We start from the raw sequence: 25,952 nt of genomic DNA, 5'->3' as shown, positions 1-25,952 counted from the left end.
AGCTATCTGGGGTTAAAATTTCGTGACACAATTTTTCTCCACCCTGTATAGTCTGACTCGCAGAGTAACATATTTTATTTATATTCAAACTAACACTTGTTGTTGTTGTTGTTGTTGTTGTTGTTGTTGTCTTCAGTCCTGAGACTGGTTTGATGCAGCTCTCCATGCTACTCTATCCTGTGCAAGCTTCTTCATCTCCCAGTACTTACTGCAACCTACATCCTTCTGAATCTGCTTAGGTATTCATCTCTTGGTCTCCCTCTATGATTTTTACCCTCCACGCTGCCCTCCAATGCTAAATTTGTGATCCCTTGATGCCTCAGAACATGTCCTACCAACCGGTCCCTTTTTCTTGTCAAGTTGTGCTACAAACTTCTCTTCTACCCAATTCTATTCAATACCTCCTCATTAGTTATGTGATCTACCCATCTAACCTTCAGCATTCTTCTGTAGCACCACAACACATGTAAAATTAATAAAAGCTTAGTTTCAAATGACAATGCAATTTCATTGTTCTTCTCCATTAAATTAGGTTTCTGTTATACAAATGTTAGATTACAATAGTAATATTAATTTCATCATTAATTTTTGAGATGGGGTGATTTCCTTCAGAATATAAAAAATGAAATATTTTCCTTTGGAAATACTATATCCGTATGGCGGTCACACGTCATGTTATCTGTGATCGCAACACTAAGTTGTCATCTGACAACAGCCTAAGAACTGGAAACAAGTTTGTGATTAAATAAATGATAGCTGTAGAACATCAGGAAACTGTTTCCTTCTTAATAGCATTGTCTTGTTCTAATTAGCACCAATGGAGAATTCAATGTATATTAAAATTTGATTTGGGTAGCAAGCATCCATTTTCAAGTTCAATAAGATCAACTAGAAGCACCAGAAGTATCTCCACCACACACCATTAAGTGTCTTGTGGAGTGTGATGTAGATGTAGATGTAGATATATGCTACCTCAAAAATTCCTGACAAGTTGCAACTGATTAATGCAAGTGCAAGACATTTTTCTGACAAGTGTCTAGTACATGCAGTCTTCCATGAAAGCCTCACACAAACAAGTCCAATGGTATTAAATCTGATGAGCTGAGAGACCACCAACATCCAACCTGCCTGCACTCAAATACTTATGTTCCTTGACTCTGCAGTGCAATGCTACATAATGTAGCACTGTTGAAGCCCCATTCTTTGGGAAATGTGGAGAAGATTGTTTTCCAGCAACACAAGCAAAATCACTTGCGAGTCATTCCATCTCAACACAGGTGCCAACCTGGCCCTCTTCAATTTTCATAAAATTTAGTTTGTTTGCTGCACATGACAAGAGAATGAAAAATACCAAATTACAGAATTTTAGGACAAGTAAAATAAGAGTAATGGCCACTCAAAGCATGAAAAAGATCGGGACAAAAATGGCTGCAACTTAAAGTAGATCAGTGAATCCTGTAATTTTGGAAAGGTCTTGAGACAATCCATTCAATGATATGCATTTTGTCATATTCAAAGAATGTACACAACTAAGGTGAGCGACCTTGACCTTTGACCCTGAATGTCTAAAAACATGTCACCTTCAAATAGACAAAGAAAATATATTTGCTTCTTCATGATACACTTTACAACATAATAAAAAATCGAGTTGGGATGACAAAGGGATTAGCAAATATAAATTAATATGTACAGCAATGTGTTGCACTAATGCAAAATAAATTGTGATTACTATGTACAGCGATGTGACTCCAACAATATGACACAAAGCATGGAAAAACAGGTCTTTTGTTAAAAAAAAAAAAAAAAAAAGAGTAGTGTTACAACATAGCACAGTAAATTAGTACAGTCTACACGCCAACAGCAAGCATTTATAATATGCAAGGTCATATACTATTTACAACAGCTGACCTTCCATGATGTAAAACACAATATAGCCATTCCAGTCGAACACATGCTTGGAAGGCATGGTAAACAGGTTGAGATATACAGAAACAAACATGACAACTGTATCATCTAGACTTATTATGCCTCCTCAACACTGACACGCAACATTTAACACTGTTCGTGCATATGTTTTCCCTGTTGCTGTTCTCACATCAACCTATGTAAAAATGTTGTTCATGTCCACAGTTGTCAGATTTTCAAGGGTATACACATGAAGGTGGAGGCCCATGAGGATGTAGGAAGGTAACTGAAACCTCATTGGTATATTTATTAACATACAAATCATATACAAGCCACCAGTGACCTTCATACATGCAAACAACAAACCCTGCAATATCACCAAGGTACGAGTGTCATTGGGTCCTAGATATAGATTCACTTCTGATGTCTGGTAAACTGGAGAAAACTTTCATTTTCATATTGTAATGGCCGGTGGGAATAACACAAGTAACTTGTGTGTACCTGCAATTGTGTAAATTTGTGCAAACCACTCTTGAAGGAGAGATTCTTCTTCATCATACTCACTGTTAGTTGTATAAAGAAAATCACACACTGTAAAGTTCTTGGAACACCATTTACACAACTGTCTGGGTATCATTATCTGAGTGTTGTAGATGCACTGCAGACTGGCATGGGCAAGTCTTTTGGTGATACCAGCAATACTACGACATGGTCCTTTGCCTGTGAGGTGGCAAAGAAATGCCACTCTGAAGCGACATTGAAATCAGTCTGATAAAAAGTTATGTTGGCAAAGTTCTTGCAATTCTTACACTAAGCTGCACCATCAGAGTAGTAGTACATATACTTGAGTGTTCTATGGAAGTAGTATCCCATGAAGCTAACCAAGTGACACTGAAAAAGATGAACATTCACTGTGTCACGTTTAAGGCATTCTGGTATAACAAAGGAAATGGAATCAATTGCAAGGTTTCCTGAATTTCTATAATACACAACAAATGAAACTTCTGCACCCCATCCTGCAAGAAAAACGTGCAATTTTCTGCAAAATCACATATTACAATGTATTCATTGTCATAAAGTACCTATTTCAGATATTGTAGAAACTCAAGACTGGTGGGTGGCTATGAAGAAATACAACAGAAGCTTTTTTAATTTATCTGCAATGTTTTCTAATAAGTATTCCACAGATGATAAACATGTCTGGAGAGAAGTTCTAGTTGTGTGTGTTCATAGTTTATATGTTACTTCATCATTCCATTTTCATCAAACAACTCTTGCAGGTGTGTCATGATAGAATGTGTACATGGGCATTTTTTTTCACATGTGGAGATACAGAATTTTGGCTGTGCGCAATCACAAGTGATCTGAGCAAGATAGTGTTGTAGATGCTAAGTTGACAGTCTGCTTCACAAGTCAACTCTTCTAATCTGGAACCTTCCAACATGAACTTCAAGTTTTGATGAGTACTGCAAACACACACTATGGGTACAGGATGCACCAGCCAAAACATAGTTCTTGGGTCACAAATAGCAGAATTTCAGTAATCCTACTTTCAGTCCTGGGTGTTCATCTTTGAATGCCTGACATAGTTCATGAAGGTTTCCCAACACTAGTCATTTTTTTAATGAATTCTGGAACCATTTTCCTTGGCAGCAACAAAATCCTTCTTCCCAGACAAACAGCAATCTATATAGTCTATGATGCTGGTCACAATCTGTTCTCGTAAGACACGTTTAGGTCTTGGATTAGGAGTTGCTAAGATACCACATTCTTTGGCTAACTGTTTTGCTTTTCTTGCTAAATAGTTAGAGGCTCCAAATTCATAATCAATCCTTCAAATGCTCCAACTTTCCACAAGAAGTGTCAGAATTTGGATCTCACTGCCTGTAGTGTGGTGTGAAGGACGTCACGCCTGTAAATAGTGACTAAATGAAGATGAGCCTCCAGTATGAGAAGGAGTGAACCAGGGACTGACAATATATATCACCACATGCTCTCTTTCTTAACACAGAAAGCAAAAAACCATCTTTGAGTATTTTTAACAATATTCAACACTTTGGAACAACAGGATGTATAGGCGGACAAGAAAAAAAAATTCCCGGATTTTACCCAGATTTTCCGGTTAAAAATAAACTTTCTCCCGGATGAAAACACGTTTATTCCATGTTAAGTGACGGTATATTTTCCCTTATCATTCCTTTTGAATAGTTATGGTTTTATACACGAACATAGAAGTTCCTGGCACTTTAGAAAACGAAACTTAGAGAAAAAGACTTGTTTCGGAAATATCTTTGATGTGCAGCAACATGTGCGCTGTGTATTTTCGTATTACGAAAGTATACATTGGAGTTCCATCAAACACCGCATGTTATTTTCCAAATCATTGAAATCGAGACTGCGATGTGCTTCTGCAAGCCAGTCATAGCTCATGTCACGTGATATCGCCAGTCGATGACAGCGAATATTCAGAGGACAGAGGATAGGACATGTGATGTAGTCAGCCAACAGCAACATCACTGTTAAGTAGCATGAACACACGAACAGGGAAAGTTAATAGTTTAAATTAATATACAAAGTGTTGCTACAAGAAAAGAAGCTGCGAGAGGAGCTAAGCTTTCGCATATAATGTTGATTTTTTTGCGCATGTTGCACTTTAAGATACATCACACAAATGTGTCAGTAAAATTTTTAATAATGACAAATGTCTGATCTTCAGGGTTTGAAATTATTCTAAATGGCTCATCATTAAAGAGTTGATTTTTAAATGAGAGTCAAATGCTCTATGATTTAAGAAATTCGTGGTACATTCTCGCACATAGTTCAACTTGCATAAAAGGATATTTACTTTGAAAGTGACACTTTTCAAACCACCATTCACAATATTTTCCCACGACCTGTTAGAAATAGGTTCGTTTCAGCAGTTGCCAGAGAGTGCAGATAACAGGCAACACGGCGCTTGCGCACCTTCCTTGACGTAGGAAGCCCGTATGTACGTATAAAACATTGAAAGATCATACATTATGTCATAAAAGAAACAAGACATCAGAGGACACTCCAAAAGCATCGGAATTTCGTGAACCATACTAAAATGTGCACATTTAAAGTGCATACTAAAAGTGCACATTCGATGTCCAGATTCCCAATGAAGTAGACCTCGACCTGATATTAAGTTTCTCAGTGTGGTTTTCGGGATGTAAATTTTCTTGGAGCACCAGCACTGTGTTACATCATGTTTGGTTCTTTATTATGGCATAATGCCATACGTGCTAGAAGATGAAAATGTGAACTTGAAATGCAGCAAACAGTAGTGTGGAACTAAACATTTCGTTTCAAATATGTTGACTGCCTCTGCGGGAAAGGTTAATAAATGTCAAATTTCTTTAGCAAACAGGTAAAAATAACTTCATTGTTCTGCTCAATTGTCAGAAAGGTGGAAATAAAATAAAATCTGAAACTAATGACATATTTTAGTCTTTCGTAATTATGTGAATGTATTTTAATCCATTTTGTTTTCATTTGACGTGAGAGTAAACGAAGGGAAACAGCTAATATCATTAAATGTAAACACGGGTCACGTGGAGACTACCCACTATAACTCACGACTGCTCTGCGCATCAGCCCCGCATCTACGATATTTGCGAACCTGGTCAGTACTAAAAAATATCGAATTTTCAAAAATATGTTCATCTTGTAGTTCACATCTTTACAAAAGTCTGAAACATAAGATGTGTGTTCGAGGACATGTAAGACATTTATTTGGTCTTAAGTGTGCCAAAGTGCAGTGTCACGCCTCTTCATAAAGCATTCTTCTATCACATGTCACCGTATTTCGCTCTGTGGAATTTAAATGTGTATATTTTGTAATGGATGCCATCAAACTATATTCAGGACAGTGGAAACTGAAATGTCCTGTGGCGCCTCTCCTGCTCCCAGTCGGCTGGTTTGACAGCCTGCCCCCCCTTTAAAAAAAATCTCACAATTAATAGCGGATGGAATTATTTGTAATCGGGAGAACAAGAACTCTTCAGAAAATTTGCACTCTTTGTTGCCTATTAGCTAATAACTTTTGTGTGACATAAAATTAAGATAAGATACATTAAAACCAATAAAGACAAGAGACAAGCAAGAAAGTACACATTACTTCAATCCTTAGCTCCTAGTATTTTTTTCTCTCTAATCTTGCTGCAGCTTTACATGGCGTGCTTTCCTTTCTGCGAAAGAATCTATTACCTCATCAAAGTTCGTCAAATGTTTTGCTACATGAAAAATTAAAATGTCGTTATCTAATACTGAAAAAGCAGTTAACACAAATAATACCCACGACTGGTGTGGTTTCTTGATCTGATTATGTCTATTTTGTCACTGTCTGCTAGATAAAACAAAATAGGCCTTTCTAATATTGTAGCAATTTAGTAACATACACCAAATAAACGAGACTGTTTTGGCACAGATGGGCATTTTTATAACACGACAGAGTATAATTCACGAAGTACCAATATCAAATGCCTATTAGTGCTATTTCCAGCAAAAAGCTTTATGTTAGGAACTAGTTTCACACTTCATTCATACGCACCAGCTTCTCAAACATGAGATCAAAAAGTAGTATTAAGAAATTTTTATGTAAATTTGGAATCGTCTTATTCTTCCATTATTTGTGTGACGTCCCCGTTTCTTCTCCTTCCTCGTTCTAACAAACAATATCACCAATTCTGTAGCTATTCCTTCCATGTCAAAATTTGTTCGCTGATTAACTTCACTAACCCTGCCAGAATCACAGGTTTATATATCCCGCGATTATTTTCTGGTTAAGCGTTGTTATGTGTTCGTACAACACATTTTCCGTGTTACTTCCAGAATAGAACTTAAGTGGCTGATAGCTGAGGACTATACAACAGGTCCTTACTAGTGTAGCAGGCTGGCCAAAAATTTTCTGACAAAATTTCATTTTCTTGGATACGTAATCTTTCTCACCTGTTATTCCTGTCAGTCATTTACTTCCATTCTGGTAGTCTGAATCTATGGATTTTGCTAGTAATTATAACAACGCTGATCATTCGCAAACCCAATCAACCACATAACCTGACAGCGATTGGCATTCATCTGTTCGGCTTTACTCCTCAGCTCGTATAGCCCCGTCCCCTTTTGTCTGCGGAGAATTTATTTCTAGATGCGACGAGGATTCTCCTGACAGAGACATCACGTACACTATGCACGCATTCAAAAATAAACTTACGATTCATTCAGAAATCAACTTAAAATGTGTTCAAAAATGTTCAAAAACCAACAGGGAAGTGTTTCAAAATCATATGAATAATCGATAGACAAACGTGCGCTGGATGCTAGGCGCTTTGTAAAACAAGTTCTTTTTCCTAGAGAATATGAATTTGGTGCCCCCTTTTCCCAGTAGCATCTAGCTGATTGCTGCGACTACTCGCACAACCAATAGCCACATTCCTGTAGCCAGAAGCGGGAGAATCCACTGCTCAAACGCGACTCACCTGCGCGTGCGCCCGCTCGTAACTGCTAAAACGACTCTAATGTAAACAGTTGTGACTTCTTGCTCATCGGAGGCAATTTGTTGTTATGTAGTACTGCATAGTCTTCCTAAAGCCATTGACACATTTTGCTGTTGGCAGACACTTGCATGAACACTGTGTGTCGTCGTCGTATATGGCGCATTTCCTTTGCAATTTAAGGTATTTTCGTTTTTTTCTCTCGTTTACGTTTTACTGTGGAAGTATTATTCTGTAGTAGTGGGATACAGTCATATCCTTTGTTAGAGTATCGGTTCTTACCATTCAAAATCACAAAAAATTTAACTGAAAACTAAATGACAAATTTCTGGAATTCTAAAAAATTTCCAGGTTTTTCCCGGTTTTCTCCCGGATGAAAAAATTCCCGGGTTTTCGCCAGATCCCCCCAGTTGTCCTGGGTCGTATACACCCTGTACATAAGAATTGATTTTTGCAAACGCACATGCCAAAAACCCTTCTGAGCTGTGTATATAAAGTGCTGGAAAGGGAAGTTGAAACACAAGATTTAAGTGATAGTATGATCACCACAACCTGCTCCCCAAAACAAATGTTAATTTGTGGTCAGGACATGATATGAATGGAACAATAATAAAATTAGTGACCTCTTACCTGTAGAGAACTGGTGCATGGTACACACAAACAGAGCTAGATCTGGGCTACAAATGTATGGCGAAGAATGGTTTCAATGTATCAACTAGCAAGTCTTCGGTTCTACTCTTCACCAGACACAGGGTTCCCCCACTGAGACACTTAAGTTTGGACTGTATGAATTACCAGTCATGACAGTAGTCAAATATATTGGACTCCATATCAACCACAAATTTTGGCAGAAGTCCCCCATTACAAAAGCTGTCGCAAACTGTGAAAAGCCCACTAATATTACTGCAAGCAGTCACGGGTATGAGATGAGGGACAGGTGCAGACAATGGACTATGACTGTGTCGAATGTCAATATGTCCATACATGGATTACCCTTGTTTTTGTTTTGGTTCTGCTCTGGAAACATCCAAGACAATTTGACAAATGACATTACAAAGCACTTAAAGAGTATGCCAAGGGACAATGCAGTCTACACCAATGAACATCCTTTTAGTTAAGTAAATGAGCCTCCCCTACATCTACGTCACACACAAAGAGCAAAAATTTTACTTAAAACAGTCACAGGTCACACAAGACCAGATATCACTAGACATCTATACCTTAACTGGGTTGAGTCACTTATCCGGGTACTATATCAATGTAAGACTTCCTCCTCTTGTTGTTGCATACGTGGATACCAGACCCTTTCTGACACAAAGCATGTGTCTACATAACAATTACTCTGCTGTGAAGCAAACTAACATACCAGTGTATTGGAATGACGAGTTCACCAACTTTAGCTGTTGTTATCCAAATAATTGCATTTCGACAGATTACCTCTCCAAATATAACAATGCCAGATTCATATAGTCCACCACTCCAAAAGATGAAGATTGATGCCATAGTGCTCAGTGGGATAGCACTGTCATGCTGTAATGAAATTCAAGCTTCCTAAGAAACTCACAATTATGACAGCTAAGCTTTTTTGCTATTCTTCGAGCCCTAGGGCTCTGGGTTCATTATCCTTTCTGATTCCAGATCTACACTGGAACTATTAAGATATCCGCGTAGTGGAAAATCCAACCATCCAATAGCAGATAACATCACATCCAGTAGCATATAATATCACAAATCTGATGTTACAAATCACAAAAAGGAATCAGAAAGTTAGCATGGGCTTGGTAAAAGCACATTGTGGTGTACCTGGCAATGAAACAGAGACAAGCTAGCCAAAGCAGCCATCTACGACGGAGTGAGAGGACACAACAAATTACAACTAAAGATATTTTAACCACATCAAGAATCAGAGAGAAGTGTGACACAGAATGGCAAGAGACCTACAAATACAAAGGCAAAGTCCGCCTGCTTAGCTGAGTGGTAACATGTCTGCATAGCATGCATCAGGTCTGTGTTCGATTTCCAGCCGTATTGGAGATTTTCTTTGCTCGTGAACTGGGTGTTGTGTTGTCCTCATCATCATCTCCTCATTATCACTGACACGCAAGTCACGCAATGTGGTGTCACCTGAAATAAGACTTCCACCCGGTGGCCAAACTTCCCCGGATGGGGACTTCCGGCCATCAATGCCACATGATCATTTCTTTTTACAGAGGCAAAGATTGTGCCATAGTGAACCCTGTACTGATTCCAAATTTCTTGCATGAGAAAAATCAAGACTCCAGAAGATTCACGAACACAAAAGTGCCTCACATTCAATCACGGCTGTTATGGGAAGCACCTACACTGTACTCATTTAGTTACCTCCCCACTGTGTGAAGTTGGTGAAGAAAAGGATGTCAATCACACACAGTTGTGCTCTGCCAAAACTCAGGTTCAGTAGTTTTGGTACAGTACATAAATAACTTGGCAAATGGTAGGATTACTGGTTGTATTGGTTGCGAAAGTAACATACAAAAAGGAACAACAAAAATACTGCCACAAAACGAGCGTTTGGCCAACAATACTTTTGCCCACACACACACACACACACACACACACACACACACACACACACACGGCCACAGTCTCTGGCATCTGAAGCCAGACTAAAAGCAGCAGTGCATGATGGGGAAGGCAATCGGGTGGGGGTAAGGAGGAGGCTGCAGTGGGGAGGGGGAGGGATAGCAGCGTAAGGGTGGGGGACGGTTAAGTGTTGCTAGTGGAAGCATGCGGGGATGACGTGGAGAGAGAGTAGGGCATCTAGGTGCAGTCGAGAGGTTAGATGAAAGGCAGGAGAGAGGAGGGGTAGTGGAAAGGAGAGAGATGGGCATGGATAGTGACTAACAAAGACTGAGGCCAGGAGGGTTACGGGAACATGGGATACATTGCAAGGCGAGGTCCCACCTGCACAATTCATAAAAGTTGGTGTTGGTGGGAAGGATCCCATTTGCACAGGCTGTGAAGCAGTCACTGAAATGAAGAACATCGTGTTGAGTGGTGTGTTCAGCAATAGGTTGGTCCAGTTGTTTCTTGGTCACAGCTTGTAGGTGGCCATTCATGCAGACAGACTGCTTGTTGGTTATCAAGCCCACGAAGAACGCAGCACAGTGGTTATAGCTTAGCTTGTAGATCACATGACTGGTTTCACAGGTAGCTCTGTCTTTGATGGGATAGATGATGTTTGCGACCGGAGTGGAGTGGGTGGTAGTGGGAAGATGCATGGGACATGTCTTGCATCTAGGTCTATTACAGGGTAATGAGCCATGAGGCAAAGGGTTGGGAACAAGGATTGTGTAAGGATGGGCGAGGAGACTGTGTAGTTCAGTGGATGGCGGAATACCACAGTGGGAAGGATGGGAAGGATAGTGGGCAGGACCTTCCTCATTAGGGGACACTATGAGAGGTTGTCGAAAACTTGGTGGAGAATGTAATTCAATTGCTCCAGTCCTGGATGGTACTGAGTCATGAACGGAATACTCCTCTGTGGCCCAACGGTGGGACTTTGGGGAGTCGTGCGTGACTGAAAAGATGATGCAAATGAGATCTGTTTTTCTGCAATGTTGGGAGGGCAATTAAGGTCTGTAAAGGCCTCGGTGAGACCCTCAGTGTATTTAGAAAGGGACTGCTCGTCACTGCAGATGCAATGGCCACGGGTGGCTGGCAATGTGGAATGGACTTCTTGGTAAGATCCAGGGCTACTTGTGAAACCAATCATATGATCTACATACTAAGCTGCAACAACAGAGCAGCATTCTACGTGGGCGTGACAACCAACAACCTGTCTGTCCTCACGAATGGCCACCTACAAACTATGACCAAGAAACAACTGGACCATCCTGTTGCTGAGCACACCGCCCAACATGATGTTCTTCATTTCAATGACTGCTTCACAACTGTGCCATCTCTTTTCTCCCCACCAACACCAGCTTTTCTGAACTGTGCAGGTGGGAACTCTGCCTGCAATATACCCTACATTCCCGCAGCCCTTCTGGCATCAACCTTGGTTAGTCACTGTCCTTACCCATCTAGCCCCTTCACTGTTCCCATTCCAGCACTACACAGCCCTCTGTTCCATCAATACAACCAGTCTTTTTACTTCTCTCCTTTTCCAACACTCCCCCTCTGCCGCAAACTCCGTCTAAACTCCTGACTGCACCTAACTGCCCTAACCTCTCTCCACATCATCCCTGTATGCTCCCACTAACAGCAGTTTACCGGTCCCCCAACCTACACCCCCCCCCCCCCCCCCCCACCTTAGCCTCCTCCTTACCACCACTAGGTTGCATCTCACATCACGCGCTGCTCGTAGTCTGGTTTCAGCTGCCAGAGACGGTGGTCATGCGAGTGTAAGTTGCATTTCGGTGTGTGTGTGTGTGTGTGTGTGTGTGTGTGTGTGTGTGTGTGTGTGTGTGGGGACACCTTATTCTCATTCCTCCAGAACCTTAACAACTTCGCCCCCATTTGTTTCACCTGGTCCTCCTCAACCCAACGAGCCACCTTCCTAGATGTTAAACTCTGCCTCAGAGATGGCTACATCAGTACCTTCGTCCATATCACACCTACTAACTGCCAGCAATACCTCCACTTCAACAGCTGCCAGCCGTTTCACACCAAGAAATCCCTTCCGTACAGCCTAGCCATCCATGGTCGTCGCATCTGTAGTGACGAGCAGTCCCTCTCTAAATATACCGAGGGTCTCACTGAAGCCTGCACTGACCTTAATTATCCTCCCATCCTTGTACAAAAACAAATCTCCTGTGCCTTATCTTTCCAGTCTCCCACCACCTCCCAAAGTCCCAAAGTCCGGCCACAGAGGAGCATACCCCCCGTAACTCAGCACCATCCGGGACCAGAGCAACTGAATTACATTCTCTGTCAGGGTTTCGACTACCTCTAGTCGTGCCCTGAAATGAGAAATGTCCTACCCACTATCCTTCCCATCCCTCATACCGTGATATTCCGCTGTCCACCAAACCTACACAATATACTCGTTCACCCTTACACAACCCCTCCTCCCAATCCATTACCTCATGGTTCATACCCCTGTAATAGACCTAGATGCAAGACTTGTCCCATACATCTTCCTACGACCACCTACTCCAGTCCAGTCACTAACATTACCTATCACATCAAAGGCAGGGCTACCTGTGAAACCAGTCATGTGATCTACAGGCTAAGCTGCAACCACTGTACTGCATTCTATGTAGTCATGACAACCAACAAGCTGTCTGTCCGCATGAACGGCCACCGACAAACTGTGGCCAAAAAACAAGTGGACCACCCTGTAGCTGAACACGCTGCCAAACACGATACCCCTCATCTCAATGACTGCTTCACAGCCTGTGCCATATGGATCCTTCCCACCAACACCAGCTTTTCTACATTGCGCAGGTGGGAAATTTCCCTCCAATACATCCTACGTTCCCGTAACCCTCCTGGCCTCAACCTTCGTTAGTCACTGTCCTCACCCGTCCCGCCCCCTTCCTGTTCCCGTTCCAGCACTACACAGCCGTCATTTCACCGCCACGCCCAATCTTTTAATTTATTTTATTTATATTTCTCTCCTTTCCGCTACTTACCCCCTCCTCCCTACACATCTTCTCTCCCACACTCCGTCTAAACTGCAACACTTCACGGTCTGCCACTCCCACCATACTATCCCTCCCCCTCCTCGCCCAAGCCTCCTCCTTACCCCCACCCAGTCGCCACTCCCATCATGCACTGGTGCTGCTGGTCACAGTGTAGTTTCAGCTCTCTGAGATGGCAGATGTGTGTGCAAGTTGCGCTTGCGAGTGAGTGTGTGTGTGTGTGTGTGTGTGTGTGTGTGTGTGTGTGTGTGTGTGTGTGTGTGTGTGTACTGCTGACAACGGCCTTAATGGCAGAAAGCTATGATTGTGTGAATCTTTTTATTGCGCCTATCGCGGCTCAGCATTTTCATATTGAATACTGTAGATTCAGCAGTATTTGGCTTGTAATGCAGCAACTTCGTATCTCAGACCCTAGACAACAAAACCAGCCAAAACTTTTAATATTGCAGTTCTAAGTCTGAGGGTACGTACCGTATTTACTCAAATCTAAGCTGCATTCGAATCTAAGCCGCACCTGAAAAATGAGACTTGAAATCACAGAAAAAAAAAATTGCCCGTATCTAAGCCGCACCTGCAATTTGAGACTCGAAATTCAAGGGGAAAGAAAAGTTTTAGGCCGCACCTCCAAATCGAAACAAAGTTGGTCCATTGTAATATGAGACACAATTTAGGTTGAATGAATAATGATATACCTATAGTAGTTTGGTTTGAGTCGTAAGCTTAACAGTTAAGCTTTACCAGGTAGCCATTTTTTTGCGTCAGGCGCTCCATCCGTATTTATACGGGTACCCTTCCTTTTTCACGTGCTTCGTCTGGTTTGAATTGAGTGCTTATTTTTCTTTGATCTGATAAGTGCCGTTCTCTTTGTTATAGATATTTACGTCACTCTAAGCTGAAAATGCATTAGGCCCTACTGCACTGTGTCATGCATTGTTTGTCACATTCTGATAATGAGAGACAGGAGAGACAGGAATCGTCTCATTAGCGAAACAATGGCAAGAGAATGCTATTTGCTGTTACTTACACTGCTGCTTTCTTTGATAATGATCAACAAGAACCAAATAATAGACTGCGTATGATAGAAGATGTTCTGAACAAGAGTCTAGTGAAAATTTTTCTCCGTTTGAAAATCTTTGCAGACGCCTCTTTAGTACATTACATTCTGCACAGAAATTAGAGTCATCTTAGATTTAAAAATCTAGTCAATCGCCGTGCTTCATTTCTGACTGCATCACTATTAGGCATAAGAATAATACGAATATAAACATGACATGATATGTATATTCTTCCACATTTGCTGTTGTCTCACTCTAGTTTCGTAGTTTATTAGGCAGACAGGATTTGAAGGAGATAGCAGCACACACGAAAGAATACATGGCAAAATGTTTATATTCGTATTATTCTTATGGTGAAGAGAATACTGCATGTGATTCACAATTCATAAAAGTTCCTATTACCAACCATCTCTTCTCACAGGCAGGAAAAAATTCAGAACGTAGAGTTGGCCATATTGACAAACATCCCAAAAAGTTTTGCCAGTCGGATTTTCGTAGTACATTGAAATGCTGCTACAAGGGAAGATGAACAATACGGAATTTGTATTTACTTCGTTGGATAATGTATGAAAATGCAGTGGTCGAAACTCGGGGTGGAGAAAAAAAGCTCGTCATCCACTTTTTTTTATATATTTATTTATTGACGCAGAGGTTTTGGCGTCAGTGTTTATCTTTGTGCCTGCAAAGCATGCCTGTGTAGTGCTACATATATTCGATGGCAGAAGTTAGTTGTGGCGGCACCTACCAACATTTTTTCAGAACTTCACTTACTTCGCACTCGATTCTAAGCCGCAGGCAGTTTTTTGGATTACAAAAACCGGAAAAAAAGTGCGGCTTAGATTCGAGTAAATACAGTAGTTGAGGGCCACCACACTATATCATCATTCATCATTTTCTATTTGAAAGCCCACAACTGCAGGGATTACCTGACAGAAGGACTCTGCCAGTTGTCAGATTCATCCACCTACAAACCCTGCCACAGCGACTCCGTTCCAGAAATCCAGCACAATATCCATCTCTCCTCAAATCCTTAGGCCCATACCAGAACTTCTCTCCACAGTCCATCTCTCCCCTCCCCTCACCTCTACCACTGCACCCACTCCTACCTTCTACATGCTCCCAAAAGTCCATAAACCCAACCACCCTGGATGCCCCACTGTGATCAGTTACTGTGCCCCCACTGTAAACCAACACCTTCAGCCTATTACCCACAACCTACCTTCCTATATAAAAGATATCAATCATTTCCTCCACTGTTCATGTTCCTTTACCACATGGTGCCCTGTTTGTCACTATTGATGCTATCTCCCTTTACAGTAACATCCATAATGCCCATGGCCTTATCGTTATTGAATACTACCTTTCCCAACATCCGACAGATTCCAAACCAACAACCTTGTTCTTAGTCACCATGGCCAACTATATTCTCACCTACAATTACTTCTTCTTCAAAGGAATTACCTACAAACAAATGCAGGGTACAACTATGGCACCCACATGACACCAATCTATGCCAACCTATTCATGGGCCATCTAGAGGAATCCACACCCAGAATCCTAAACCCTTGCCTAGTTCAGATTCATTGGTGGCGTCTTCATGATCTGGATAGAGGGTGACGACACACTGTCCACTTTCCTCCACAACCTCAACACCTTCTCCCCCACTCACTTCACCTTGTCCTACTCAAGCCAACAAGCCACCTTCCTCAATGGTTGTCCTCCACCTCAAAGATGGCTACATCAGTACCACTGTCCATATGAAACCTACCACCACCAGCAATACCTCCACTCTGACTACTGCCACCCATTCCATGCCAAGAAGACCCTTCCATACAGCCTAGCCAACTGCGGCCATCAGCAGTCCTTCTCTAAATATATTGAGAGTCTCACTGAGGCCTTTACAGACCTTAATTAACCTTCCAACCTTGTACAAAAACAGGTCTCCTGTGCTTCATCTTTCCAGTCACCTACCACCTCTCAAGTCCCACTGTCCAGCCACAGAGGAGCAATCACCTCGTGACTCAGTACCACCCAAGACTGGAGCAACTGAATTACATTCTCCACCAAAATTTCGACTACCTTTCATCATTCCCTGAAATGAGAAATGTGGTTTTCGGGATGTAAATTTTCTTGGAGTACCAGTACTGTATTATCTCATGTTTGTTCTTTATTACGGCCTAATGCCGTACGTGCTAGAAGATGAGAACATGCACTTGAAATGCAGCGAAAAGTTGAAACTGGCCAGTAGTGTGGAATTAAATACTTCGTTTCAGATTCATTGACTGCCTCAGCGGAAAAGATTAATAAAAGACAAATTTCTTTAGCAAACCAACAAAAATAACTTCATTGTTCTGCAAGGTGATTAATGCTTGACTGTTAGAAAGGTGGAAATAAAATCTGAAACTAATAACATATTTCAGCCTTCTGTAATTATGTGAATGTATTTTAATTCACTTGATAGCTCCTGGCCACAGAAATCCGTTTTGTTTTCATTATACATGAGAGCAGTAAACAAAGAGAAAGCAGTAAAATCACTAAATGTAAACATGGGTCGTGTAGAGATTACCCACTTCCCTACTATAACTCAGACTACTCTACACATAAGCCCCGATCTAAGATATTTCCGAAACGGTGCAATACCAGATAGTGGTGCCAGCCCCCCATCCATCGAATGTTTGAGATAGGATGTCAAAAATTTAAAAAAAAAGAAAAGGAAAAAGAAAATAAATTTAATTTTCAAAAAGATGTTTATTTTGTAGCGCACATAAAACATATGTGTTCAAGGAAATTTAAGACGTTATTTGGTCTTAAATGTGCCAAAGTGCAGTGCCACGCCTCTCCACATAGCATACAATGGCACATCACTGCACTTTGCTCTGTGGAACGGAAATGTATATATTTTGTAATGGATGTCATCAAAGAATATTCAGGACAGTGGAAATTAAAATGTCCTGTGTGCCTCTTCTGCTCCCAGTCGGCCGGTTTGACATCCTGCCCATCTTTTTAAAAATCTCTCGCAATTAATACTGGATGGGATTTTTTGTAATTGGGAGAACAATAACTCTTCAGAAAATTTGCACTCTTTATTGCCTATTAGCTAATAACTTGCTGTTTTGTGTGACATAAAAATGTAGGCTACATAAAACAAGTTAAGACAAGAAATAAGAATGACAGTACACATTCTTCAATCTTTAGCTCCTAGCATTTTTTCCTCTCTAATCTTGCTACAGCTTTACATGGCATGCTTTCCTTTCAGTGAAAGAAAATTGCCTCATCAAAGTTCGTCAAACATTTTGCTACATGAAAAATCAAAATGTCGTCATCTAATACCGAAAAAGCTGTTAATATAAATAATACCCAAGACTCGTGCGGTTTCTCAATATGATTACATCTATTTTGTCACTGAAACTTCCTGGCAGATTAAAACTGTGTGCCCAACCGAGACTCGAACTCGGGACCTTTGCCTTTCGCGGGCAAGTGCTCTACCAACTGAGCTACCGAAGCACGACTCACACCCAGTACTCACAGCTTTACTTCTGCCAGTACCTCGTCTCCTACCTTCCAAACTTTACAGAAGCTCTCCTGCGAACCTTCCTCCTGTAAATTTTGGAAGGTAGGAGACGAGGTACTGGCAGAAGTAAAGCTGTGAGTACCGGGCGTGAGTCGTGCTTCGGTAGCTCAATTGGTAGAGCACTTGCCCGCGAAAGGCAAAGGTCCCGAGTTCGAGTCTCGGTCGGGCACACAGTTTTAATCTGCCAGGAAGTTTCATATCAGCGCACACTCCGCTGCAGAGTGAAAATCTCATTCTGGAAACATCCCCCAGGCTGTGGCTAAGCCATGTCTCCGCAATATCCTTTCTTTCAGGAGTGCTAGTTCTGCAAGGTTCGCAGGAGAACTTCTGTAAAGTTTGGAAGGTAGGAGACGAGGTACTGGCAGAAGTAAAGCTGTGAGTACCGGGCGTGAGTCGTGCTTCGGTAGCTCAGTTGGTAGAGCACTTGCCCGCGAAAGGCAAAGGTCCCGAGTTCGAGTCTCGGTCGGGCACACAGTTTTAATCTGCCAGGAAGTTTCATATCAGCGCACACTCTGCTGCAGAGTGAAAATCTCATTCTATTTTGTCACTATTTGCTAGATGAAACAAAGTAGGTCTTTCTAATACTGAAGCAACTGTAACACATACCACATTAACGAGACTGTTTTGACACAGATGGTCAGTTTTATAACACGACATAATATAATTCGCAAAGTACCAACATGAAACGCCTATTAAGCCTACTACAAGCAAAAACCCTTATGTTAGGAAATAGTTTCACATTTCATTCATACACTCCAGTTTCTCACAAGCATGAGGTCAAAAAGTAGAAGTACAAAATTTTTATATAAACTTGAAATCATCATATCCTTCCATAATTTTTGTGATGTCTATGTTTCTTCTCCTTCCTCGTTCTAACAATCAATCACTAATTCTGTTAACTATTTTTGCCATTGTCATAACTTATTAGCCGGTTAACTTCACTAACGCTGCCAAAATCATCGGTTTAATTATCCCGCAATTATTTCCCGGTTAGGCGTTGTTACACGTTTGTACAATGCCTTTTCCACACTGCTTCCAGAGTAGAACTTAAGTGGCTGCTAGCCGGGGACTGTCCAACTAGCGTAGTGATCTGACCAAAAATTTTCTGTCAAAATTTCATTTTCTTGGATACACCAAAAAGATAATATGTAATCTTTCTTACCTGTTATTCCTGTTAGTCATTTATGCCCACTCAGGTGGTCTGAATCTATGGATTTTGCTAGTAATTATAACAATGCAAAACCCAATCAATCACATAATCAGACAGCGATTGACATTCATCCGGTCGGCTTTACTCTGCTCAGCTCATATACCCCGTCACCTTTTGTCTGCAGGGAAGTTTACTTCTAGATGTGATGAGAACTCCCCTGACAGAGATATCACGTGCATTATGCATGCATTCAAAAACCAACAAGGATACATTTCAAAACCATATGGCACCCCCCCCCCCCCCCTCCACCTCTCCCAAAATACCCGGTTAGATACCTCGGTTTGGCCCCTCCTAGATCCAGGCCTGCTGCACATGTGTGAATCTGGTAGCTAGGGCGCACCAGCAAAATTTTCCCCGGTAGCATTTAGCTGCTTGCTGCGACTGCTTACACAACCAATTGCCACATTTCTATAGCCAGAAGCAGGAGAAGGTACTACTCATATGTGACTCACCTTCGCATGCACATGACTGATACAATGAGTCTAATGTAAACAGTTTTGATGTCATGCCCATTGAATGCAATTTGTTATTGTAAAGCTTTTGACACATTTTGCTGTTGGCAGACGCTTGTATGACCACTGTGTTTTGTTGTTGTATATGGAGCATTTCCTTTGCACTTAACGTTCCATTTTCATTTTTTCCTCTTGTTCATGTTTTATTGCTGCAGTATTATTCTGCAGTAGTAGAATACAGTAATAGTCTCTGTTAACAGTATTTGTTTTTACCAGTCAAAATTACAAAAACTTAACTGAAAACTAAAACAAATTCTCAGGTTTATTCCAGTTTTCTCCCAGATGAAAAAATTCCCAGGTTTATTTATTTATTTATTTATTGTTCCGTGGGACCACATCCCAGATCTCCCAGTTGTCCCAGGTTTAATATGCCCTGCTTTACATTCCATCCTGGATTTTCCATTGTTTGATATATGAATGTGTTTGAGAGAACCTCGAAGCTGGCGACTTCTTGATTTGCACATAATTAGAACTATACCTTCTTAAATGTTAGTCCACTGTGCATTTAATATCCTTACAAAATATATATTGCATTTTATAAATAATAAAAACTAGCTGATACGTTAACTTCTGCACTTTCATATAACCAAAGCAATTATTTTTTATGCAAGTAGAGTTTACACGCACAAACACAAAAAAAATCTATCTAACTATTGCTATTTTGCACTCAATACAACATTCTCCATCAATTTTCAAAGGCAAGAGTTTCCTGTTGTTATTGATAAGTGCAAAAGTTGTTAATAATAACAGAAACACATTTTATGTAAGCTCAATGAAGTATTGAAGCGATGTTTGAGATGGTGGGATTGCATACATGATCAAACTGAGGTAATGCCCAGCAGGTATGCAACTCACCTAACACACAGGTAAAATGATTACGGTCATAACCGACCAAGGCTACTAGGAAAGCAACCATAGTCTATGTTTACTTATGATAGTCTATGGTAGCTTAAAACTGTAAACTCACATCATAGATACAAGATTACAATCCTCCCCCTGCAATGTCCGGTCACCATCAGCTCCCGTTTGTCAACATGTATCACCGCACTGGTCTATTTGAGACATTTGAGAATATATCACCTTTTATATGCCTTTTTACTGGAAGGGCATGTCATCATCTAATATAGTTCTACTGTAATTTTAGGTTTACGATGATGTGGACTGTATTGAATCCAATGCATGTGTTGCTCTTCTGCGTGTTAAAATTTGTGTGTCTGACACACACACACACACACACACACACACACACACACACACACACACGTGCTCATAAATTAAGGATAATTGTAGAATGTGGTGCCACACAACGTGGCACTGGCACTACACAAAACTGGCCCTAATAGCATAGGCACTTAGGGAACACACACGACACTGATCTGCAAGTCCACACTATTGGTGATAAGTTGAAAAAACCGTCCCAAAACACGTGCTATTAAACGCCACTGTGTCCTGCGCATGTATCCCGATATCAATATGGGATATCACCACCATGCACACGTACACAGACCGCACAACGGGTTGGCATACTCTGGATCAGGTGGTCGAGCAGCTGCTGGGGTATAGCCTCCCATTCTTGCACCAGTGCCTGTCAGATCTCCTGAAGTGTCCTAGGGGTTCGAAGATGCGCAGCATACATCGACCGAGAGCATGTCAGACATGCTCGATGGGGTTTAGATCTGGAGAACAGGCAGGCCACCCCATTCACCTGATATCTTCTGTTTCAAGGTAGTCCTCCACGATGGCAGCTCGGTGAGGCCGTGTGTTATCATCCATCAGGAGGAAGGTGAGACCTACTGCATCCCTGAAAAGGTGGACATACTGGTGCAATATGACGTCCCAATACACCTGACCTGTTACAGTACCTCTGTGAAAGACATGCAGGGGTGTACGTGCACCAATCATAATCCCAACCCACATCATCAAACCACGACCTCCATACAGGTCCCTTTCAAGGACAGTAAGGGGTTGGTATCTGATTCCTGGTTCATGCCAGATGAAAACCCAACGAGGATCTCTTTTCAGACTATAACTGGACTCGTCCGTGAACATAACCTCGGACTACTGTTCCAATGACCATATACTGTGTTCTTGACACCAGGCTTTAGGGGCTTTCCTGTAACCAGGGCCAGTGGAATGCACCTTGCAGGTCTCCGGGCGAATAAACCATGTCTGTTCAGTTGTCTGCAGACTGTGTGTCTGGAGACAACTGTTCCAGTGGCTGCAGTAAGGTCCCGAGCAAGGCTACCTGCAGTACTCCGTGGCCATCTGCGGGCACTGATGGTGAGATATCGGTCTTCTTGAGGTGTTATACACTGTGGACATCCCGGACTGTAGTGCCTGGACACATTTCCTGTCTGCTGGATTCGTTGCCATAATCTTGAGATCACACTTTGTGGCACACGGAGGGCCCGTGCTACGACCTGTTGAGTTTGACCAGCCTCCAGTCGCCCTTGTATTCTGCCCCTAATATCATCATCAATATGTGTTCTTTGAGCCATTTTCAACACACAGTCACCATTAGCATGTCTGAAAACATCTGCACACCTACTCGCTGCACCGTACTCTGACATGCACCAACACATCTCTGCATATGCAGACTGCTGCGAGTGCCACCGTGCGACGACCGCAGGTCAAATGCACTGCATGGTCATACCCCGAGGTGATTTAAACCTGCAAACCGCCCACCAGAGCATTGCTTCACCATGTAATGGCATTATCCTTAATTTATGAGCAAGAGTGTATATAAACTCTGAAATGTTTTTCAATAGAGACCTTCTTCCTTAACAATAATTTGACAGAGATGCTACTTGCAATTAAGAAGTTGATCTCAAGCCACAATAAATAAAACATATGCTTTGACAATTCAGAGAACAGAAGATGGCTTAAATAATGCAAAATTTTAACTTTAACCACCTCATATTGTTACACTAAGGGAATTCGTACCGTCTTAATACTTGCATACATTTTATGATCCCTCCATGGAATAAATCAGCTATATACCAATGATGGTTTTTCCTGTAGGCACGCAGATTATTAACATTTCTTCCTTTGGATGACCCTCTCCTCCCAAAGAATGTACACAGCAGGGATGTGAACTTTTTCATTTGTGTTATTCCTAACAAGTGAATGAGAAACATCAACTTCTTGAGCTACTGCTCTGTTGCTGTTTGACTGCACTGCTTTGAAAGATTTGAACAATCTGTTCACCAAATATCAGAATTCTCACTGTACTTGGCTGTCCTGTATCAGTATTTACACATTTAAAATATGCACATTGCACATCTCTCTCTCTCTCTCTCTCTCTCTCTCTCTCTCTCTCTCTCTCTCTCTCTGTCCCAGCTCATAAGCCCCATAATTGTCAACTGCTGGCAACATACTGCATGGGGAGTATTAAACATAGCATCTTCTCATATCCACTACATTTCAAACTCTTTGAGTTACATGAACATTGGGTAGCATATTATGTATGGGATAATGGTGACCTGGAAGAGTACAATAAATGATAAGAAGTGTATCACACCGGTGAAAAACAAAACCACAGTTTAGTTGGAGAAAAGCTCACTGCAAGGCACATTTAGCCAGTTTGCTTACCAGACAAACTTAAATGCACGTATCTCAGGTTGCCATTTAATATCCATAACTCCACAATGGTCCATTTCCAGCGTAAGTTAACCGGAAAATTTTGCTCTATCTAATATCAATATTCTGCTGTCAATTACATATCGTGTTTTCTTCCCCGTCCCCCTGCACCTTCTATACTAGTAAATGCATTCCCTATACGTACTGTTAACTACATTTTATATCTAATATTCTCTCACAAAAAACTACTGTTGGTGGTTCAGCGATGCTCTTGTTGTATTTCCTAACAATTACAATGGAAAATAGTACAAACTGCAACACAATGAAACTGTCTAAAAATTACTTACCAATGAATTCTGACACTGGGTCATTTTCACCATCACCCCTCATAGAGCCAGTAATTTCTTCATTCTCAACCATGGGCAAGAAGAGTTGCACAAATTCTGCTGTGTACGGTGGTGCTATGGCTTCCAAAACCTAAAATGATGATTTTGTCACAAGATCAGAACTCTTCATTAATTTTTGCCTTAAAAACAAAAATGTTGCATTGCTCAATTTTCTCACAAGTCCAACATTTAGTTTTTCTTTCACATCAAATATAAATTAAAATAAAGTCAGTACGTAGAAAGAAAACCAATGTCTTTTGAAAATTGGTTTCTAGCTCATGTCAGAATGAACATCCTTAATATTATATTTAGGCAAGACTGCAGCCTCCGCTTTAAGATCTCTGTGAAACATCTGACATGTATGAGGTATAAATTTCTTGAGGATAATAATATCATATTTCATCTTTCCTCTCCTCATTAAACAGAATTATATTCATACGTCTGCACATACGCTTATGTTTTTCTTACATTAAGTTGGCAAATTCTACTGTCAATGAATAACAATCCTTGAACAAATAAATTACAAATTCTAATCTCAATTAATGGCCTGCAATGGGAGTAATATTTCATAATAATATCAATGGGCACAGGGTATTTTTAATTTCCTTTTTACACATTTTTCTTCTGTAAAGATCACTTAAAGAAAATTTTACACAATCTGTGCATTCATGTCTGCAAAATCAAAGTTGCAAAGCCAATCAATTGGATTTTCTGTTTATCTAATGACAATTATCTTTAGCAACATTTTACTTACATTAGTCAAATCTTAAAAATTTCTCTTCACTTTGATGACATTACTGAGACTCATTTTCATGTATTTAACCCAAGGCTTAGGTAAATACACTACAATGTTCTCTTTTCTAGTACAACGAAATCTGTTTCATGTGGAAGAAATAAATGCACTAGCTCAAGAGATTTATTTTCAATTTGCTCAATGCATCAGAAAACAAAACTGAAGAGCCGTAGATTGTTTACTGTGAAATTCTTATGCTGGACAACACACTAACGCATGTTAGTTTTTAATTTTTTCTTTTCCCCCCTTCAACAGTCAAGGGTATTGTTGCCAACAGATAGTTTGGTTGCCGGCATCATTTTCCTAGTGGCATAAATAACATGATTTACTACTATTGACAGAATGTTGTTCTTCAGTTTGTTCCATTCACAGCTTTTACTGCTAAAACAAGACACTGCCTTTCCCTACTGCGAAAAAACAGATTAGTGTTGTGGGTTGGGTTCTGCTTATACTCATGTATGAAAAAACTGGAAACAGGTGCTACAAAACTAGCTTTCACAGCATCATCGTTGTGAAAGACGTAAGCATCATATTCACATCCAAGCAGTGAAAGCACAATATTCTGTAAACTGAAGATGTATGGAGCCTGAACACATTCTGTGTATGTATCTCATTTTCAATCTTCTGTTGGGAGGGCTCTTTGTTCCTTCAAGTGATTAAATTGTCTTCAAACTTGTAAATGATTAACAAAATTGTACAAAATTCAAGTTAATAAGCTTTGATTAGAATAAAACAGAATAGAGAAGCTGGTAATGAGAAGGCATCTCTTAGCTCCACCAGCAGCAGAAACTGTAATTCTGTGGAGTCTGAGTGGCATAAGAAAATGACTGCCATAACTTCTAAATGTGATAGCTGAGAACTGTTGCTTACCCTAACTATGGACAATAAAAGACAACCTAATATGCTTTTTTTTTAGTCCCTTACCAACCTCTTTCATGGTTGACTATTTGTCAGAAATGACACAAATATCAATCAAGACCCCATGTTATTCACTACAGAAGAAGGAGAATGTTGCTAACAAAAAGAATTGGGATGTGACTTACCAAGCGAAAGTGCTGGCAGGTTGATAGACACACAAAGAAACACAAACATACACACAAAATTCAAGCTTTCGCAACCAACGGTTGCTTCATCAGGAAAGAGGGAAGGAGAGGGAAAGACTTACCTTAGGGGGAAAAAAAGGACAGGTATACACTCGCACACACACACATATCCATCCGCACATACACAGACACAAGCAGACATTAGGAATAGGATTAGGATCATTTTTCTTTTTTTTTTTTACTCCTAATGATCCAACTCCCCAAGACACTATCCAAATTGAACCCTGCCTGGAACAGATCCGTCCTCTGTCACAGCGGGACCCACCTCCTCTTCCTCAAAATCACCCTCTCCAAACCTTCCAGGAAGTTCTGACTTCCAGCCTTGCCTCTCAATCCGCCTTAAAAAACCTTAATCCTACTCCCAACATCACCACTGCTGAAGCCCAGGCCACCCGTGATCTGAAGGCTGACCGATCCATCATCATTCTTCCGGCAGACAAGTGTTCCACGACCGTGGTACTTGATCGTCGGGAGTATGTGGCTGAGGGACTGCGTCACCTTTCAGACAACACTACATACAAAGTTTGCCAAGGTAATCCCATCCCTGATGTCCAGGCGGAGCTTCAAGGAATCCTCAGAACCCTACAAAACCTTTCACCTGACTCCATCAACTTCCTGACCCCACCGACACCCCGCACCCCTACCTTCTACTTTCTACCTTCTTCCTAAAATTCACAAACCCAATCATCCCGGCCGCC

General features: G+C 41.1%; 1 protein-coding gene across 3 annotated transcripts in view; it reads right to left on the bottom strand.

Annotated features, from left to right (window-relative positions):
- LOC124796284 (negative elongation factor D) overlaps window positions 1-25,952 on the bottom strand; it is a 192,341-nt gene that overhangs the window by 54,007 nt on the left and 112,382 nt on the right. For all 3 annotated transcript variants that reach the window (XM_047260402.1, XM_047260401.1, XM_047260403.1), the window contains exon 14: window positions 23,320-23,449. In XM_047260402.1, the coding sequence (XP_047116358.1) occupies window positions 23,320-23,449 (130 nt within the window). The remainder of the gene's footprint in view (window positions 1-23,319; window positions 23,450-25,952) is intronic.

The sequence above is a fragment of the Schistocerca piceifrons genome, chromosome 4 (assembly GCF_021461385.2).
Source record: "Schistocerca piceifrons isolate TAMUIC-IGC-003096 chromosome 4, iqSchPice1.1, whole genome shotgun sequence".
Lineage (NCBI taxonomy): Eukaryota > Metazoa > Arthropoda > Insecta > Orthoptera > Acrididae > Schistocerca > Schistocerca piceifrons.
The sequence above is the reverse complement of the archived record's forward strand: the minus strand, read 5'-3'. Positions and strand labels throughout refer to the sequence as shown.